Here is a 22244-nt window from a genome sequence, read left to right as displayed (position 1 = left end):
AAGCTACCTCGGTTTCACATTTCGAAGTCTTTTATTATTGTTGATGATGTTGTCATAATGGTGAACAAACCATTTATCGTAATAATATGATGTTTAGAAATTATATTTAAATAGGCGACTTTTTATATTGCTGGCACTCTACTTCTGGTTTTGAATATTCTTTGCTCTGTTCATTACCACTAACACAAACACACACACACGCTCTCCCTCTCTCTCTCTCTCTCTCTTTCACGTACACACACACATAGATATACCTATACACACACACACATATATACATATATATATATATATATATATATATATATATATATATATATGTATATATGGGAGGGTGTCATGGTTCAAGATCGAAACACCCATTGGTTATTGGACACTATGCCTTGACAGGAATATTCCCCCTGGTCAAAGCTCCATTCACTTTGCTGAATGAAAACGATGCATTTTCTTTCAGGTGTTATAACACACACTCACACACACACACACACACACACACACACACACAGTTCACACTAAGAAGTTCAACAAATCAACAAAGGAGATCAATAGAATAAGTACCAGGCTTTAAAACAAATACTGGAGTTGATTCATTGGATTAAAATTCAAGAGTGTGCCCCAGCATGGCCACAGCCTAATGACTGAAACAAGTAAAAGATAAAAGGTAAAGATATATATATATATATATATATATATATATATATATATATATGCACATGTGTGTATGAGTAGGTGGGAGAGTAGTAGAATCATTGTTGTGTCAGCAAAAATGCTTTATGGCATATATTCCAGCTCTCTGCATTCTGAGTTCAAATCCCACTTGCTTGGAGAAGGCAACAAGAAACCACTTCAGTACTCCTCCCAAGTCTAGTCATGGTAGCCAAAGTTCCAGGAATCTATTTAATGGCAGCAGGAGAGGCCACATGCCTTCCCAGGTCGTACAGAGAGTGCCGGGGAAGGTTCAAATGCACAGGACTGACCAAAGGGCATATTACCTCTAGATTAGATGTGTATGTGTATATATATATATATATATATATATATATATATATATATACACAATGAGCACCTTTCAGTTCCTGTCTACCAAATCAGGCCCAAGGCTGCAGGAGACACTGAACCTAGATGCCAAGATAGAAGATAGATAAACAGATAAATAAATAGACTAACTAATAGACAAAGATCGACAGGCTGCAGAGACAGACAAGCATAGATAGATAGACAGACAGAGATAGATAGATAGATAGATAGATAGATAGATAGATAGATATAGATAGATAGACAGACAGACAGAGATAGACAGACAGACAGACAGGTAGACAGATAGATAGATGGAGAGATAGTGTTTGTTGGATGAATGGAAACAGACAAGAAAATGGTAGCTTAGTAATGTTTTTTTAGTACACACACACTCACACACATACACAAACACTCACACACACATACACACATGCACACACACACACACACATATGCACACATATTTTCATACATTTTTGTGCTCAAAATCAAAATGCTGATAATGTTTTTGTTATGTTAGTATATTTTATAAATTAATTTTAATTAATGCAATTAATTGAAATTGAAATTGGCGAAAAATTTTCACCGCCATGATAATGTAATTGGAGTACTAATTTAATTAATAAATGAGCTCTAATTGATAACTAAGCCATAAAAATGTAATTAGTTTAATGAAACCAAAGATTATTATATTGAGTACCTCACCGCATGATATAAACAATAATAATAATAATCATAATAATGATTTCAAAATTTGGCACAAGGCCGGCAATTTCGGGGGAGGGGTTAAGTCAATTGCATCGGCCCCAGTGCTCAACTGGTACGAATTTTATCAACCCCAAAAGGATGAAAGCAAAGTCAACCTTGGTGGAATTTGAACTCAGAACATAACAACTGATGAAATGCCACAAAGCATTTTGTCCAGTGTGCTAACGATTCTGCCAGCTCACCACCTTAATAATAATAATAATAATAATTTTAGAGCACCACAGGCCAGATATAGTAACCTTTAGGAGGGACAAACAAGAGTGCCTAATAACTGACGTAACAGTGACAGGAGATCAATATACCATCATGAAAGAAAGAGAAAAGGTTGATAAATATGGAAACCTGAGAATTGAGATCACTAAGATGTGGTTGCTACGAGAGTCAAGCATAAAGGTTATCCCTATTGTCATCGGAGCATTGGGTTCAATACCACCCAATCTGAAAAAAAAAAATAAACCATCTGAGAACTTTAGAAATATCCTAAAATCTAGGTGTATTGCAAAAGTCAGCATTAGTAGGTGCAGGAGTGGCTGTGTGGTAAGTAGCTTGCTTACGAAACATGGTTCTGGGTTCAGTCCCACTGCGTGGTATCTTGGGCAAGTGCCTTCTACTATAGCCTCGGGCCGACCAAAGCCTTGTGAGTGGATTTGGTAGTCGTATATATCATCATCATCATCATCATCGTTTAACGTCTGCTTTCCATGCTAGCATGGGTTGGACGATTTGACTGAGGACTGGTGAAACCGGATGGCAACACCAGGCTCCAGTCTGATTTGGCAGAGTTTCTACAGCTGGATGCCCTTCCTAACGCCAACCACTCAGAGAGTGTAGTGGGTGCTTTTACGTGTCACCCGCACGAAAACGGCCACGCTCGAAATGGTGTCTTTTATGTGCCACCCGCACAAGCCAGTCCAGGGGCACTGGCAACGATCTCGCTCGAAAATCCTACAGGAGCCAGTCAGGCGGTACTGGCAACGGCCACGCTCAAAATGGTGCATCTCATGTGCCACCCGCACAAGAACTAGTCCAGGGGCACTGGCAACGATCTTACTTGGCTTGCCGGGTCTTCTCACGCACAGCACATTTCCAAAGGTCTCGGTCAGTAGTCATCGCCTCGGTGAGGCCCAATGTACGAAGGTCTTGCCTCACCACCTCAGCCCAGGTCTTCCTGGGCCTACCTCTTCCACGGGTTCCCTCAACTGTTAGGGTGTGGCACTTTTTCACGCAGCTATCCTCCATTCTCACCACATGTCCATACCAGCGCAATCGTCTCTCTTGCACGCCACAACTGATGCTTCTAATGTTCAGCTTTTCTCTCAAGATACTTACACTCTGACGGGTATTCACATTGACATTACACATCCAACGGAGCATACTGGCTTCATTCCTTGCGAGCTTACGTATGTCCTCAGCAGTTACAGCCCATGTTTCACTGCCATGTAGCATGGTTGTTCGTACGCATGCGTCATACAGTCTGCCTTTTACTCTGAGTGAGAGTCCCTTTGTCGCCAGCAGGGGTAAGAGCTCTCTAAACTTTGCCCAGGCTATTCTTATTCTTGCAGCTACACTTTCAGCGCACCCACCCCCACTACTAACTTGGTCGCCCAGATAGCGGAAGCTATCGACTACCTCTAGTTTTTCACCCTGGAATGAGATAGAAGTTGTTTCCTGTTTGTTTGCAGTCTTTATTGCACCTGAACATCTGCCACAAACAAAAACTAACTTGCTAGTTAACCTGCCTTTGATGTTGCTGCACCTCTTATGTGTCCATAGCTTGCACCGGGTACATCTTATAGAGTTACTACCTACTCCTTTTCTACATACTGAGCAGGGCCATCTACCTGAAGGGGTTTGTGTTTTATCTACCTTCCTACTTATTAGGATTTTGGTTTTAGCTAGGTTGACTCTAAGGCCCTTCAATTCTAGACCTTGCTTCCACACCTGAAACTTCTCCTCTAGTTCTGATAGTGACTCCGCAATTAGGGCAAGGTCATCAGCATAGAGGAGCTCCCAGGGGCAACCTGTCTTGAACTTCTCTGTGATTGCCTGGAGGACTATGGTAAATAAGAGGGGGCTGAGGACAGAACCTTGGTGGACCCCTACCTCTACCCGGAATTCATTGCTGTACTCATTTCCAACCCTCACCTTACTGGCAGCATCTCTGTACATGGCTCGCACAGCTCTCACTAACCATTCTTCTATCCCAAGTTTCCTCATTGACCACCAGATAAGGGATCGGGGGACCCTGTCAAAGGCTTTCTCCATGTCAACGAAAGCCAGGTACAGAGGTTTATCCTTAGCTAGGTATTTCTCCTGCAACTGTCTCACTAGAAATAAGGCATCAGTAGTGCTTTTACCTGGCACGAACCCAAACTGCATCTCATCTAAATTGATTCGCTCCCTAATTAGTTGGGCTATGACCCTCTCTGTAACTTTCATAACCTGATCTAACAGCTTGATGCCTCTGTAATTATTTGTATCTAAAGCGTCACCTTTACCTTTGTAGCAGTTGACTATGATGCTGCTACACCAGTCATTGGGTATGACTCCTTCGTGTATCACCTGGTTCATAATACGGGTGACTAGGCTATAGCCAACACTGCCAGATATTTTGAGCATCTCTGCAGTGATTCCTGATGGGCCAGGGGCTTTCCCTGTCTTCATACTCTTAATATATATATATGTATGTGTGTTTGTCCCTCCAACATCGCTTGGCAACCGATGCTGGTGTGTTTACGTCCCCCGTAACTTAGCGGTTCAGCAAAAAGAGACCGATAGAATAAGTACTAGGCTTCCAAAGAATAAGTCCTGGGGTCGATTTGCTCGACTAAAGGCGGTGCTCCAACATGGCTGCAGTCAAATGACTGAAACAAGTAAAAGAGTAAGAGAGTATTACTTGGAACTGCATGCATATTGCATAAAGTACTGTCTGTCTGAGATCCTTGTTGTGACTTGACGAACAGTACAAAATTCCCGGTAGACACAATATCTTCAATCAACAGAATCACAATATTGTATACTGTGCAACATCTATAATAATAATAATTATAATAATTATACTGTAAGTGTAAGGCCTGAAATGTTGTGTGAGGGAAGCTTGTCAATGACATTAACTCCAGTGCTCAACTAGTACTTATTTTATCAACCCTGAAAGGATGAAAGGCAAAGTCAACTTAGGTGGAATGTGAACTCAGGACATAGAATCCAAACAAACATGAAGTGACATTCTGTTCAACACTCTACTGACTCTTCCATTTCACCTCCTCATTCCCCCACACCACTGCTACGCAACTCTTGCTCTCTCTCTCTCTCTCATTATCTCTTCTTTGTTCTCTCACTCCTCCTCTCTTTTACTGTCTCTCCTTCCTTCTCTCTTCCTCTCTCTCTCTTCCTGTCTCTCCTCTCTCCCCCTCTCTCTCTGCATTTCTTATCTCTCCCTTCTCTCTCTTTTCCTCTCTCTCTCTTTCTCTCTCTCCCCACTTCCCCTATTTTCCTGTCTCTCCTCTCTCTCCATTTTTCTCTCACCCCACTCTCTTTCCAGCCTCTACTCTCTCTCTCTCTCCCCTCTTACTCTAATTCCCTCTTTCCTTCCTCTGTCTCTCTCTCCTCCTTCCCCACCTCTCTCTCTCTCTCCTCCTCCACTGTCTCTCTCTCTCTCTCACTCCCTCCCTCTACCATCTAAATGGAGTCTCTATCAGTGCCAACTATAACTATTCCCTTTCTTAGATAACCTGTGACCCCACCCACCATTGAATAACAGCTTAAGCGGCTGAATATTCCATAGTAATTTCTACCATCATGTGATACACACACACACACACACACACAGTGACACAGGACTGTCTCTGTCACAGTATTTCACAAAGTTAGTCCTTTCAGTTAGAGTTACAGTCCCTTCCTTCCTACAGGCTTCCTCACAATTTCCTTCAACCCTAATCTTACACATGACGACTGGTGAGGAATGTAACTGGAGGGTATGGTAGAAAAAAAACTCAAGGTGTCAAGTAGTGGGATTGAACCACATTCCTCTAGATTTCAACTGCTCAGTGTTTGGGGGACATTTCATTCAAAATAAATGGAAAAAGAATGATTGATGTATAACTATAGGTGCAGGAGTGGCTGTGTGGTAAGTAGCTTGCCTACCAACCACATGGTTGTGGGTTCAGTCCCACTGCGTGGCACCTTGGGCAAGTGTCTCCTACTATAGCCTCGGGCCGACCAAAGCCTTGTGAGTGGATTTGGTAGAGGGAAACTGAAAGAAGCCGGTCGTATATATGTATTTACATATATATATGTATGTGTGTGTGTATGTTTGTGTCTGTGTTTGTCCCCCCAACATCGCTTGACAACCGATGCTGGTGTGTTTACGTCCCCGTAACTTAGCGGTTCGGCAAAAGTGATCGATAGAATAAGTACTAGGCTTACAAAAAATAAGTCCTGGGGTCTATTTGCTTGACTAAAAGGCGGTGCTCCGGCATGGCCGCAGTCAAATGACTGAAACAAGTAAAAGAGTAAACTAACTTTAAAAGTCTTGTTCGTTCCACCATTCCACTTCTTGTCAAATTCTGTTGTTAAACGTTGTCATGAGTTACCTCCCTTGCCTCAGCAGCCAAAATCGAAAAGGCGTTGCCCCGCTGGATAGCGAGGGACAAGCGCTGGAACAGCCACTCTGACTCACAGGGTCTGCACTCACGGACAGCCATCTCCACCCTGATAGCAGTAAGCAGGGATATTGTCCGGGAGCCGAGAACGCTGGAGGTCTCCACTGCCACAGGCTCAACCATAAGCCTGTCGGAGATTGACCGATACTTAGATAGCTTGCTTTTCTCAGCCTGACGAACAACGGAGCATGGGCTGGTGGCAGTCCGCACCGGGTTGCTGCAGGAGACGGTGTCACAACATACGAAGTGAAATTTGTTGGCATTAGGAAGGGCATGCAGCTGTAGAAACCTTGCCAGATCAGACTGGAGCCTGGTGCAGCCTCCTCGCTTGCCAGTCCTCAGTCAAACCGTCCAACCCATGCCAGTGTGGAAAGTGGACGTTAAACAATGATGGTGATGATGATGAGACTTGCACCAAACATAGACTTGACAAATACAAGATATTCACACATACACACACATACAAAGGCGGCGAGCTGGCAGAAACGTTAGCACACCGGGCGAAATGCTTGGCGGTATTTCGTCTGCTGCTACGTTCTAAGTTCAAATTCCGCCGAGGTCGACTTTGCCTTTCATCCTTTCGGGGTCGATTAAATAAGTACCAGTTACGCACTGGGGTCGATATAATCGACTTAATCCGTTTGTCTGTCCTTGTTTGTCCCCTCCGTGTGTAGCCCCTTGTGGATAGTAAAGAAATAACACACTTACAAGCATAGACACACGCACACACATATGACACACATACACACTCATGTCATGACATGCATACACACACACACTGACTCATGTACATATATCACACACACACACACACATACACACTCAACGCATTCATACACACACATGCATCACACATATATATATATACACACATGAAACATTGTTTGATCTGTTTTTCTCTGCCCAACCCCTCTCTTCTTTGTTCTGCCACACACACACACAGTGTTTGGTTTCTCCTTTCACATTTATCCCCTCTTTCTCTCTGTGCCTTACATAAATACATACAAATCATTGCCCCCTCTCTCTCTCTCTCGCTAACTCCCTCTTTCCCTCCCTCTCTTTCCATTCTTTCCATATACATCTACAGTTTGATCTCACTCTCTCTCATATACACACATACAGGCATACACACGTACACCTCATATCACATACATACATACACATATCACATCACACATCAAATTACCTACATTCACATACAATACAAATACACATACAACTAGACACGTCCAACCCATGCCAGCATGGAAAGCGGATATATAAAAGGATGACGATGATATGTTCTATGGACACTGCACACTCGCCTCTACTCACAGCACTTCTACATAGACTGCCTCTGTTCACTTCATTACTGACATCTCACCTAACAATACGTTTTTGGTTTGTTTTTGTTTCCTACCAGCTTTCTTCATAATTGTTCTTCTCGCTGTTGTTATTGTTGTTATTATTATTATTGTTGTTGTTCTTTATGACATTCTTTCTTTCGTTCTTTGGTTATTTCGTATAATTGTTTGCTGAGTTGTTACCTAAGACAAGGTGAGTGATCTTCATACTTACAAGTATCTGAATATGCATACATGTGCGTGTGTGTGTATATATATATATATATATATATATATATATATATATATATATATAAAACAAATAATAAATGAGTATATGCATATATACGTACAGGTATGTGCATACCTACGTCTACCTCTATATATAGGTGCATATCAGGGTACAGGACATTGCAAACAAAACGTAGACAAGAAAATAATAATAACCAGAGTACAGAAAACACACAAGCCACATAGAGAACATTTTCCTTCATCAGCTACCCCCATTTTAACACCGGCGTTTCGAAGAGTTGGGCAGGACGCATCGTTAAAATGGCTCTTCCCATGGACCGCAAATTAAATTTGTATACACAAATTAAACCTGTGCCATGGAGGAATGTAGTGGCGGACAAAAAACATGACAGGAAAACAAACGGAAAAGGCTATGCGGCCAGACGTGAAAAATTATGTGTATATGAACGCTGTGAGGCACGAACTGAAAGCCGGGACGAAGTAAGTTCGCGTGTTTGCTCGGCGATAACCAAGGAAGAAAAGGATTAGTGACCGGAAGCATGTGACCAGGGAGGTGTAAGGAAGAGAGAGTGGTAGAGGGAGAAACAAGGGGAGGAAGTAGAAGAATAGGTGAGCAACAAGAGGAAGAGAGAGCTATAGTAGTAACAGAAGGAAGAACGAGAGGGAAAAGAGAGAGATATAGTAGTAACAGAAGGAAGAACGAGAGGGGTAAAGAGAGATACGTAGTAGTAACAGAGGAAAAACGAGAGGGGGGAAAAGTGATGGAGAAAGAGATAGAGTCGCGTCAGAAAATATAAAGTTGAAAACTACTTACAACAGGGATGACGCAGGCGTTATTTAGCGGGGTCACGATCGTAGCCCAGATAGATGCATTTAATTTATGATCGTTTGTTGGGGCCTAATGTCACCCAAACGCTCCGATATCCCCCAGAATGCAACAGTTCAACTAATTGCTTCTCAGGTGTAAAACTTGCCACGATTATATACTAAGAAGATATTTTAACTATTTTTTTGTTATTTATGTGTGCATTGTAGTCTCATTTTCATGAAATGTGCTCTGCAGTCCATGCTGTCCAGCTGCAAATCGAAGCACTTTATGAGTTAATGTATAATTCTACAAAACATAGAATATATAGTACGGTATAATAGAAAACAATCAGATGTGTATAAAATCATAAATGACAGAGAAATAGTTTGATGAAATTTTATTTATTAATAAGAAAATTCTAATGTCACGACAAATTGTTTTGTAACTTAAAAACATGTAAATAATTTATATTATTATATTTGATAACAAATTAAGTTCTTATATGCATGCTTTAATGCAAAATGTTAAAAATCCTTTAAATTAATGCAGAATTTAAGACACGTCCTCAGGTGAAAGGAAATCTTTAAATAGTAGATTCTTAACGTATATATGTATATACATGTACACGTGTGTGTGTTTGTGTGTACATGGAAAAGAGGTATTTGTTTTTTCCTCCGCCTCTTGACAACCGGTGTTACTTTATATACTAACCTTAATTTAGTGTTTCAGCAACAGAGTCCCTATGGAACAAGTGCAATACTTAAAAATAAACACCGGGAGTCGACTGAAACTCTTTTAGGCTTCGCCCCAGTATCACCTCAATCCATTGACTGGAACAAAAGATGAACGATGAATCACAGCCTCCGACATCTGACACACGAACACACTGTCCATCTCGACAGTTGTTACCTGTTGAGTGGCTGAGAGTAGTAGGGAGATAACTGCAACTGTCCTAATTGTGTTTATGTTGGGTTCTTGATGTCAGCTCTGATTGAACAGTGATTATTTTCAATGTCGTCCCATTCGTGACAAACTTGTCTGGGATTTCTTTATTTCTTTATTGCGAACATGATGTATGAAAGACTACACGATCCAGTGCCTCCTTTTTTTAAGACGCTAGGTTATAATTTGAGCAAGATTTAGCTGTTATTTCAGGTAGATCGTGTTGTAATCTGTTGTTGATCGAGCACAAACCTACGACGAAAGGCCTTCCAGTAGTGACTATCCTGTCATTTTTACTAGAAGATTTACTGATAACTTATTTGATATGTCCTTCCTTGATTAAGACTGCAATGTGTAATTTATGGAGATTTTGCTGCAATGTCCAGTAGATCAAGCCTGCTATCGATCAGATGTGGACAGTTTTTTTTTTCTTTTCTGTAATCGGGTCTTACAAGGTGTTACTCCTTATAAAAATCGCTCCACGTCCCTGAAATAATTAATTTAGTAAGTGTTATGTGGTTTTGGGAGATAGGGGAGACTGCTGGGTACGTCTTTTCCTGCCTTGCTCGACGTTTGCCGAAGAAACCACTTCTCCCAAAAGACTTATCAAGGCTCGTAACTCTCTACGACTATATTTGAAGTGATGGCGTAACCTCTTTCTCTTCTCTCTCTGCCTTCCTCTCCATTTCTCTCTGTCTGTCCTCCGTTCTCTCTCTCTCTCTCTCTCTCTCTCTCTCTCTCTTTCACTCTCTCTCTCTCTCACACACACACGCAAATCAACTGTATTCGGCCTCGGAGAAAGATGGGTTCCACCAAGCATTAAAAATGTCACGACGGTGCTCCACTCTGTCGAAAGTTAAGGACCCAAAAGGAAGAAAAGAAAGGCAGGAAGTGTAGATAATATGAAGTTTCTTGTTGCATTTAGTTCATTAAAAAAGATGGGGAATAGATGTGTTTGTGTTGTTATTGTTTAACCCCAAGATGACCCTAACTGAGCAGATATGATTGAAGATATTCAAGAACCACAACCATTCTGTTCTATTCTTAAGGTGGTTGAATGTTATTCGAGAAAAATTTGGCTGCTACTTCTAGCCGGCTGAGTGTTGAGCCATGTAGAGGCTTCGTCTGTGGCTTCATTAGCACAATTATCTTAACCACCACCACCACCACTACAACAGGAGCCACAACCACCACATTTAAGTCGCCACCACCACTCACAATTTCATTTCGTAATGGATGTCAGATTAATTTATCTCCAGGTCAAACGGGAGTTATTTCCCTTGCATCGGAGTTAAAATAGTATACTTAAAAATTACACCTAAATCGCTTTTAAAAAACGCAATTGTATAACAGACGAGACAGTTACGAATAAAATGGATCTTATGTTCCCAGTTCTAATTTCAGTCTGGTACTTTTTCATTCGATTTATATTATGAAATCGCCAAGTTTATGTGTGAATCTGTGTGTGCGTGCGTGGTGTGTATTATTACATGCATATGACTACTATTATACATACATATATGTGTATGTGTGGAGAGAGGCGCAATGGCCCAGTGGTTAGGCCAGCGAACTCGCGGTCTTAGGATCGCGGTTTCGATTCCCAGACCTGGCGTTGTGAGTGTTTATTGAGCGAAAAACACCTAAAAGCTCCACGAGGCTCCGGCAGAGGGTGGTGGTGAACCCTGCTGTACTCTTTCGCCACAACTTTCTCCCACTCTTACTTCCTGTTTCTAAATGTTGGCGTCATTTGAAGGCTAAAACAATGCAAAAGGACATTGTGACCAGCAATGTGTAACAACATCTGATGGCCTGGTCGGTCATGTGATATATATATATGTAATCGACTAGCCCCTCCCCCTAAATTTCAGGCCTTGTGCCTATAGTAGAAAAGATTATTATTATTATTATTATTATTATTATTATTATGGCAGCAACAAGCTGGTAGAACCATTAGCACATTGAGCAAAATACTTAGCGGCATTTCATCTATCTTTACATTTTGAATTCAAATTCAGTCAAAGTCATGGCTCATGGGCCTGGTTTCCTGGTTTCAATGGCGTATGTGTTCCCCAGCTGGACAGGACACCAGTCCATTGCAGCATTACTCATTTTTGTCAGCTGAGTGGACTGGAGCAACGTGAAATGAAGTGTAATGCTCAAGAACACAACGCGTCTCCCGGACCAGGAATCGAAACCACAATCTTACAATCATGGTGCTGACACACTAACCAGTAGGCGACAAAAAGCTTCCTCGGAAATACTACAATTAAGTGGATCACTGCAAGGGAAAACTGAGATCATTAAAACGTATCAGAAGATATTATTCAACCTGACATCACGGCACTCCCAGAACAGGAAATGATTTGCACACAAAAAAAAAAAGAAATAATACATAAGTGCATTAATCACACAGAAAAAAAAAAAGCTGAAATAGAAAAATGTAAGAAGTGTGACCTTTTGTAATTTATATCTGCCAAGGAAAGTAATGTGAGACAGCAGTAGTTATCTGCAGCAACGGAGAGGAAGCACGCAAAACAACTACAATGACCTACTCCTCCTTATATTTGGGACATTGTGTGACTAAGATTGGGATTTCCAACATACCTCCTCATAAGGAGCAGGCCAGAGTAATGACCGTGCTGGAGGAGCATGGAGAGATAAGAAGCATGGAAACAAACCACCAACAAAACAAAACAGGAATATGAAAGTAATTCCAGGTTTTGGTTGTGCCAGAAGAAGTTCATAGAATCCAACATTTGTTTCTGTTTCAGATATTGCAAGCAGATGCAGCGGGGTCATAGAAGGTAGAAAACTCAGATGTTATATTTATGGCAAAACTGATCACCTAAAAGCCTACTGTCCCACTGTGGAGAAGTCGAGAGATGTGCCTCTTGCTGCTCCAATATTCTCAATGCTAAATCCATTGCAATCTCAATGAGGAAAGTAGCAGCAACTATATTGACAAACAGAAGAGTTGTTGACACTCCATCGCTTACAACATCGAGGGTTCCAGTTGATCCGATCAACAGAACAGCCTGCTCGTGAAATTAACGTGCAGGCTGGCAGAATTGTTAGCATGCTGGACGAAACGCTTAACGGTATTTTGCCTGTCACTACGTTCTGAGTTCAAATTCCACTGAGGTCAACTTTGCCTTTCATCCTTTGGGGTCAGTAAATTGAGTACCAGTTGAGTACTGGGATCGATGTAATCGACTTAACCACTCACCCAAAATTTCAGGCGTTGTGCCTAGAGTAGAAAGGGTTATTATTACTGTTGTTATTATTATTATATATTGTGGAGGCGCAATGGCCCAGTGGTTAGGGCAACGGACTCGCGGTCATAGGATTGCGGTTTCGATTTCCAGACCGGGCATTGTGAGTGTTTATTGAGCGTAAACACCTAAAAGCCCCATGAGGCTCCGGCAGGGGATGGTGGCGAACCCTGCTGTACTCTTTCACCACAACTTTCTCTCACTCTTACTTCCTGTTTCTGTTGTGCCTGTAATTCAAAGGGTCAGCCTTGTCACACTGTCACGCTGAATCTCCCAGAGAACTACGTTAAGGGTACACGTGTCTGTGGAGTGCTCAGCCACTTGGACGTTAAATTCACGAGCAGGCTGTTCTGTTGATCAGATCAACTGGGACCCTCGACGTCGTAAGCGACGAGTGCCAATAACAACAATTATTATTATTATTATTAATATTTTTTTCCATTTTTCTCTCTTTCTCTCTTCAGGAGGAAACAGATGATGAAGAACTGGAAAGGGAATTCCACCGGCCCCACAGACGCCGCGCCATGTCTATTAGTTCGAAACGTTCAACAGTGTCGGTCTCCTCGGTAGCACGGCCTTTAGCAGCTACTTCAGTTATACCAGAGTCCCCGTTATGACACCCTTTTCAACCCCACTTCCTTCCTTCCTTCCTTCCTTTCTTTCTTTCTGTCTTTCTTTCTATTTTTTTTCTGCACCCCTCCCCCCAACTCCCCCCCCCCCCCCCCGGTTTCACCACCTCTACAACTACAACCCTTTCAGTTTTATTCCGGAACTTTTGAAAAGAAAAAAAAAAAAGAAAAACATGCAAACAAAAGAAAAGTAATGACTAAATAAAATAAAATATAAATAAAATAAAAAATATATATATATATATAAATTAATAGAAATACAAATTTTTAATAATGATAATAATAATGACGATGATGATGATGATGATGATGATGATGACGATGATGACTTAGCCCTCTCCCACCCCACACACCCTACCCCATCCTCCGGCCCCTTTTCTAAAAAGAAAACAAAAAACATTTCTCGCCTGTACTTTTGTGTTTTTTTTTAAAGTTTTTATTTGAATTTGGTTGTTTTTTTTAATTTCTTTTTTTTTTCAATTTTGATTGTTTTTGTTTTGTTTTGTTTTATATTTAATGATTAGTGATGGTCTGAGGATATAAAAAAAAAAAGAACTATTTCAAACCATGTTAATTAATATGTTTTGTTTTATTTGTTTTGGTTTTTGTTGTTGTTGTTGTTGTTGTTATTATTATTATTATTATTATTATTGCTGTTGTTATAGTTGTTGTTATTGGTTAAGTATAAAAACTTTCATTATCTCCGTTCTGCTTGACATGGCCTTTGACACAGGGTCGGTCGACTAATCTGAAAGAATCGTTTGTTCGGCGTTCTAGCCGAAGTAATTAAACCCCCCCCCCCCTCTCCCCTCCCCCACACTTTCCCCCTCATCATCTTTAATGTGGGTGTATGGTGTAGGACTTAAAATATACATGGCGCACATTTTTTAATGAGGGAGTATGTTGTTAGCCCTGAATTTTAGGGCTAACAACATGTGGGTGCATTTTGTAAAAGTACATGTGAGAGTGTCTGATGTTGCTCTGGTTTAGGACTTAAGACATGTGGGGCACATTGTTTTTTTTTTTTTAATGTGGGTGTATGTTAGCCCTAAATTTTTAGGATTTAAAACGTATGGCATATTATCTTAATGTGGCTGTGTGTTATTAACCCTGAATTTTAGGGCTTAAAACATGTGGATGCATTTTGTAAAGTGAGTGTATGTTGGTGGATCTGTTTCAGGACTGAAGCATGTGGGCACATTTTTTAAATATGGGTGTATATTATTGGCCCCGAATTTTAAGGCTTGGAACATGTGGGCATATGTCATTGGCTCTGAATGTGAAGACTTGAACCATGAGTCCAATTTTGTAATGTGGGGGCTATGCTGCTGGCCCTCAGTTTTAGGACCTAAAACATGTAGAATGCATTTTTTTAATGTGGGTGTACATTGCTTCTCCTGTTTAGGACTGATAACATGGACGGTTCATTTTTGTTAATGTGGATGTATGGTGTTGGTTCTGAATGCTGGGACATGGGCATATTTTTTTAATGTGGATTCATGTCTGTCCTCAGTTTTAGTTCTTAAACATGTGGGGCACATTATCTTAATATGGATGCATGTTGTTGACCCTGAATTTTATGACTTAAAACATGTGGGCACATTTTTTAAAATGCAGGTATATGTTATTAGCCCTCAGTTTTAGTACTTTGAATATGTGGGTGTATGTCGTCTCCTGTTTAGGACTTATAACATGGAGGGTTCATTTTATTAATGTGGGTTTATGTTGTTGACCCTGAATTTTAAGACAGAACATGCGGGCACATTTCGTTTTTAGTGTGTGTGTATGTTGTTGGCCTTCAATTTGAGGACTTGAAACATGTAGGAAGCATTTTTTAATGTAGGCATATGTTTGTGCTTCTGAATTTTAGGATCTAAAACATGTGGTCTCACTACTTTAATGTGAATGTATGTCTTTCACCCTCAGTTTTTAGGACTTAAAATATCTGCTCCCCACCTTAACGTCAGAGAATGCAGCTGTCTTAAATATTAGGACTTTGTAACGTACGATTCCGTTTTTAACATGGGCATAGATGTTGTCCTCAGAATCCACCATGGTGTAAAATTTAGGGATTCAATATCTGATGTCCTCCTTATTGTGAGTCACTTCTTGTATAAATATTTAAGTTAGAAAACCACATGATATCCCCATTATCGTGTGTGTGTGTGTGTGTGTTATGCCAGGGGTTTTCAAACTTTTTGACTTGCGGACCCCTTTATATTTCAGGCTTTACCTTAGGGACCCCTTATAAACGCTTATGAAATTTATACATAAATATTTGCTTAAAATAACATATATTTTTACATTTATTTATTTAACAGTATTTAACAAATAGGTTTATTGTCAATTAAAAAATTTCGATTAAAAACCATATATAAAATCAAATTGCCCATAAAAAGTATTTGCTGTTCACGGACCCCCAGTCTTGTCCTTGTGGATCACAGTTTGAAAACCACTGTGTTATGCTTTGTCAAATGATTTCGAGCAAGAACATTATAGGATAGTATATATTTAAAGCAGAAAATGTATGTGGTCTTGTTATAGTGTTGTCTGTGTACTTTTTTTTTTTTATCTCTAATGATTTTATTTATGTTTTTATGCACCCTTTAAAGCCTAGCCAGGCTCACGGGCCCAGTTTCCTGGTTTCTATGGCGTATGTGTTCCCCCCCCCCCAGCTAGATGGGACACCAGTCCATCGCAGCTTTACCCAAGAAACAGGAAGAAAGAGTGAGAGAAAGTTGTGGCGAAAGAGTACAACAGGGGTCGCCACTACCCCCTGCCGGAGCCTCGTGGAGCTTTTAGGTGTTTTCGCTCAATAAACACATAAACACACACAACACCCGGTCTGGGAATTGAAACCGCGATCCTCCGACCACGAGTCTGCTGCCCTAACCACTGGGCCATGATTTAGGGTAGAAAAATTTGTGGTTCTTTTCCTTGTGGTGTGGATCATCTTTTGTCTCAAGATTTACAAGCATAACTTATGTGTGGCATTTTCTGTGGGTCCTACCCTTTTGTGTGTGTGTGTGAAGATTTATGATAAAACCTTATGACACTCCCATTACTGTGTGAGAGATAAAAAATATATCATGCCCTCTGTTACCTTTATCTTAAAATTTAAGACAGAAACATGTACATGTGTGGGGGGGGGGAGCTTTCATTATTGTGCAGGTTTTTTTTGTTTTATTTTTAGCCAAAAACTTTAGGACAGTACATAGGTGGGGGGTTGGGGGTGAGCTCTCATTATTGCATGGGCGTGTTTACTTTTTTTTTTTTTTTTTTTTTTTTTCAGTCCAAAAATTTAGGTCAGAAAATACATGTGGCAGCCATTTTAAAGATGGTAAATAAAGGTTTTTGTCAAGAGTAGATTTGACCGGTTACGATAACGAAAAATTTTGCGTTGTTACATAGAAACAAGCCGGATTATGGTTGTAGCCATTTACCTCGTTTCTGCTTTTCTTGGAAACCTCACTTGAAGACAACACCTCCTCATTGATCTGAAATAGTTAATTAGTTAACAGCAAAAAAAAAAAAAAAATGAATTTAAAAAAAAAAAAATCCCCTGACCCCCTAAAAATAAAAAAAATAAAAAATTCACTAAAGCTGCTACAATACAAACACACGCACATATACAAACACACAAATAAAAAACAAAAGAAAATTATATATATAAAAAAATAATATATAAAAAAAAAATCAATTTAAAAAAATAAATATATATAATTTAGCAAAGAAGGACAATAACAACAAAAAACAAAAGTTACAAGATGAAAATTTCTCTGATGAAAGTTTAAAAAAAAAAAAACAACATAAATGTAATAAATAAATGAAAAATGATGATGATGATTATGATGATAATAAATTTATAACCCAAAAGTGTTCTAATTATTTCTTTGTTTCATTTATTTCATTGGTTTCAAATTTCTGCACAAGGCCAGCAATTCCAGAGGAGAGGGTAAGTAGATTACATTGGTCCCCACCAGTGCTCGACTGCTATTTACTGTTTTACTTGTTTCAGTCATTTGACTGTGGCCATGCTGGAGCACCGCCTTTAGTTTAGCAAATCGACCTCCAGGACTTATTCTTTGTAAGCCTAGTACTTATTCTACTGGTTCTCTTTTGCCGAACCACTAAGTTAGGGGGACGTAAACACACCAGCATCGATTGTCAAGCGATGTTGGGGGGACAAACACAGATACACAAACATATACACACACATACACAGTTGGCCCCATCTGACTGACATCTGTTCCCCAACATGAAGTAAAAAGAACTTAGCTGGAAACCAGTATCACAGTGGTGATGGTGTCATATCTACTGTTGATGACTTTTTTCACCAACATGGAAGAGATGTGTAAACTGCAAACGGGGGACTATGTTGAAAAATAAACCTTACTTGGTAACATTCCAGAGAGCATCTTGGTCAGCCTATGAACTTTTTAACCAACTCTCATAGTTGGAATTAATGATAAAGTTGTAGGAAAAGAAATTATTACTAGTTTGGGAAAAAAAGTCTTTCACAATTGAAATAATTAATTGAGCAAATTCAATTTTTAGAGTAAGAATGCCTAAATTTAATCAAGTTTCTGTTAAATATCATTTGTTATCTAAGGATCATCAGAAAAGGAAGTTTAATGAAATATAGAAAATTTTGAGCAATATTTTTTCTTCTGTTGTATCTGGGGAGAGTCATTCTGTCTTAATGCCTTATTAATTTTTGTTGTTTCTTACAGACTAAAATTTAGATTAAACCCAAAATTGGTCCATTATTACACATTGGAGCATAAAATGAGTAATATTATGCACTTTATTGGAACAGACACTATTAGTAAAGACCTTGTTGCAGTAACAAGTTCTAATGAATGTGGCTTTATCAAAAAATAAGGTGGTATACATTTACTGATTTTAGAAATTAAATTTCATAGAATATTGAGTACGTGACTGGAATTCTTATTTATATAAAATACCTTGTGTTAGGTTTTTAGACAAAAGCAAGTATATTATATTTGCATCTAAGTCTAAGGTAATATCCAAAAGGTAAAAATACTAAGATTAATATGAGCTGTTATTCATAAAACTATCTCATTAAATAATTACATGTAATGTTTTTCTAAATCTATGTAATCCTTGAGTATTCATTTTGCACAAGTCTATAAGCCTGTCATCTCAATACAGAGCACCATGTAAGGCAGGAATTCATTTATGTAAGAGATCTAAAGCATAAGTTCTAAGAATTTCCTATCATTCAATTCCATTGCATATTCCCATGGGAACATTAAACAATTCACTTTATTGTTTGGTTGTAGACAAATTTTATTGGGTAAAAGGGCCCACAATGAATTATAAAAGAACAAATATTTTATCCTTTACTTGTTTCAGTTATTGGACTGCAGCCATGCTGGGGCACTGCCATGAATGGTTTAGTAGCACAAATTGATCCCAGTATTCTTTTCTTTTAAACCACTCTGACATGTCTGTAAAGAAAAAAAAAATTTAATAACTGGAGTGAGTGCAAGAAATCATAGATGCACAATGGAAATAACTGGAAAATTATAAAAATGAAAACATTGCCAAAAATAATGTATAGTTAGTTACCTTAGTATCAAATTCACTTATTATTACAAAATTACTAGGAATTGCTGCAAATTACTGCAATTACAGATTGTCATGTGAATTACTTAGTAAGATCATTAGTGTTGGTGCCACATAAAAAGCATCCAGTACACTCTGTAAATTAGCTGGTGTTCAGAAGACACCCACATGTAGCAACTATGCCAAGGCAGGCACTGGAATTCAGCACAGCCCTCTAGCTCCTGTTGAATTATCCAACCCATACTATTGGTATGGGTTGGAAAACGGATATCAAACGATTTTGACAGTGATGAGAAGGAAGAGGTGGATGATGACAATGATGACAATGACAACGATGAGGACAGAGCTGAAAAAAGCATTCATCAAAGATTAAAGAAACACAGATCTGTCTATCATTGATAATTTAAGTAAGTTCATGGTTAATTGAGTGAAAACTGTGATTTTAGCTAAAGGAATGTTTGCAAAATACTGAAATAAACTTTTATTCATTTTGGCTAATTTTTAAGTTAAATTATTTGCAGATAAAACAGGCAGAATCCATTGAAATAATGAATATAAACACACATACATATATATACATGCATATGTACAGGGTTGGCCAAAAGTGGAGTCTTTGGTCATAACTGTAGTGGATAGTATACTTTTGGGGTAGTTGTTGCAACAACTTCCTCATTTTTTATGATCTACTCTATTGTAACAACTCATGAATTATGTTTAAATATAAAAATGCCATGATCTAAGCAAATACCAGTTGTTTGCCTGTTCATACTTTCATACTACTGCATACTCACACACACACACACACACATATATATATATACATATATACATAATATATGTACACACACATACATATACACTAACGCACACACATAAATACATACATGCTTACATAGTAAATTATTGCCAGGTAATTAATGTGTTTTATTACATCAGTTGTAAAGTTGTAGGTTATTGGACATACATACATACACTCATACACACATATTCATACATTTATACACTCAGAAATAAATACATACATACATACATACATACACACACACACACACACACATACATACATACATACATACATACATACATACATATGTAACACACTGCCTAAATAACAATCTTGAGAAATTAGGCTTCTCAAAACTAGAAAGGAGAAAGCTAATTCAAAGACTACAGATCCAATCCATCACTGGAATTGTAAAAATCTGTAAAACTTTCCAGAAGTTCATCATTTAAATATATATGAGCATGTCTAGATATGCAACTATATGCATGAGAATGCATACATAATACAAAATATACAAATCTGAACATATACATACATACAGAAATATACTGTTGATGTTGTTGAAATTCCAATGAAGGAGCCTTGGATCTAGGTTAGAAACTGGCTCTTTCTCTATTGACAAAAAAACCTTGAAATAAAACCGAATAATGGCAAGCATACATATATACATACATATGTACACACATACATAAGTATATACATATATACAGTTCTTGACTAAATAACTTAGCAGTGTGTAACACAAGTCATAAGACAATATTCATTTCGCATGTATGTGTTTTTTTCTTTTTGGGGAGGTGGTGCACACATGTGTATATGTATGTAGATAGAGAGATCAGCAGATAGATAGACAGACAGACAGACAGATAGATAGATAGATAGATAGACAGATAGACTCTGTGTGTAAATGTATAGTTTATTTAAACAATACACAATCGTATAAACTATATTATTTTTATCCTTATAGATTTACACACGCACTCATAAAGGCACACACACACACTTGCATGTACACACATACATATATGCACACATACATACATGCACACATACATACATGCATCTACATATATTCCTATTACACTATAGGTTTAGCTGAAGATAACAGTTTAACTACTCTATAGGACAATGACACCGTTGCTGCAGTTGTTGTTAATGATGATGATGGTGGTGGTGTGGTATATTAGCTATGCATATATGAGTGTTGATGCTGCATAAATTGTGGCATATTTGGTTATACGTACCTGTATTTCTTTCTATCTATCTATCTATTTGTCTGTCTGTCTGTCTCTATCTCTTTGTCTGTCTATCTATCTATCTATCGACGCCGAGGGTTCCAGTTGATCCGATTAACGGAACAGCCTGCTCGTGAAATTAACGTGCAAGTGGCTGAGCACTCCACAGATACGTGTGCCCTTAACGTAGTTCTCGGAGATATTCAGCGTGACACACAGTGTGACAAGGCTGACTCTTTGAATTACAGGCACAACAGAAACAGGAAGTAAGAGTGAGAGAAAGTTGTGGTGAAAGAGTACAGCAGGGTTCGCCACCATCCCCTGCCGGAGCCTCGTGGAGCTTTAGGTGTTTTCGCTCAATAAACACTCACAACGCCCATTCTGGGAATCAAAACCGCGAGTCCGCTGCCCTAACCACTGGGCCATTGTGCCTCCACTGAGTGGATTGGAGCAATCTGAAATGAAGTGTTTTGCATAAGGACACAACCACACCACACCATGAATTGAACTCACGACCTTAAGATCATAAAATGAACACTCTGTCCACTGAGCTATGTGCCTTCACTGATGAGAGGTTCAAGTAGCATTTCTCAACTGGGTTCCCTGGAACCTTGGGGTTTCTGCAAAAGGTCCCTAGGGGTTCCATGAGAAAAAGTGAGATAAGCTAATGCTAATTTCATGATCATAATATTACTATACGTGCACAACATATTATTAGTTATTGAAATAAGGTGAAGAGCTAGCAGAAACGTTAGCACGCCGGACGAAATGCTTTGCGGTATTTCGTCTGCCGTTACGTTCTGAGTTCAGATTCCGCCGAGGTTGACTTTGCCTTTCATTCTTTCAGGGTCAATAAATTAAGTACCAGTTACACATTGGGGTCGATGTAATCGACTTAATCCCTTTGTCTGTCCTTGTTTGTCCCCTCTATGTTTAGCCCCTTGTGGGCAATAAAGAAATAA

General features: G+C 39.1%; 1 protein-coding gene across 4 annotated transcripts in view; it reads left to right on the top strand.

Annotated features, from left to right (window-relative positions):
* The window catches only part of LOC106879838 (uncharacterized), a 166321-nt gene extending 148765 nt beyond the window's left edge, over positions 1-17556 (top strand). For all 4 annotated transcript variants that reach the window (XM_089338961.1, XM_089338963.1, XM_089338960.1 and 1 more), the window contains one exon: positions 13507-17556. In XM_089338961.1, the coding sequence (XP_089195087.1) occupies positions 13507-13659 (153 nt within the window). In that variant the 3' untranslated portion in view covers positions 13660-17556. The remainder of the gene's footprint in view (positions 1-13506) is intronic.
* The last annotated feature ends 4688 nt before the right edge of the window (positions 17557-22244 follow it).

The sequence above is a fragment of the Octopus bimaculoides genome, chromosome 21, assembly GCF_046866305.1.
Source record: "Octopus bimaculoides isolate indiv1 chromosome 21, ASM4686630v1, whole genome shotgun sequence".
Classification (NCBI taxonomy): Eukaryota; Metazoa; Mollusca; class Cephalopoda; order Octopoda; family Octopodidae; genus Octopus; species Octopus bimaculoides.
Note: the sequence above shows the minus strand (reverse complement) of the source record. Positions and strands in the feature narration are given on the sequence as shown.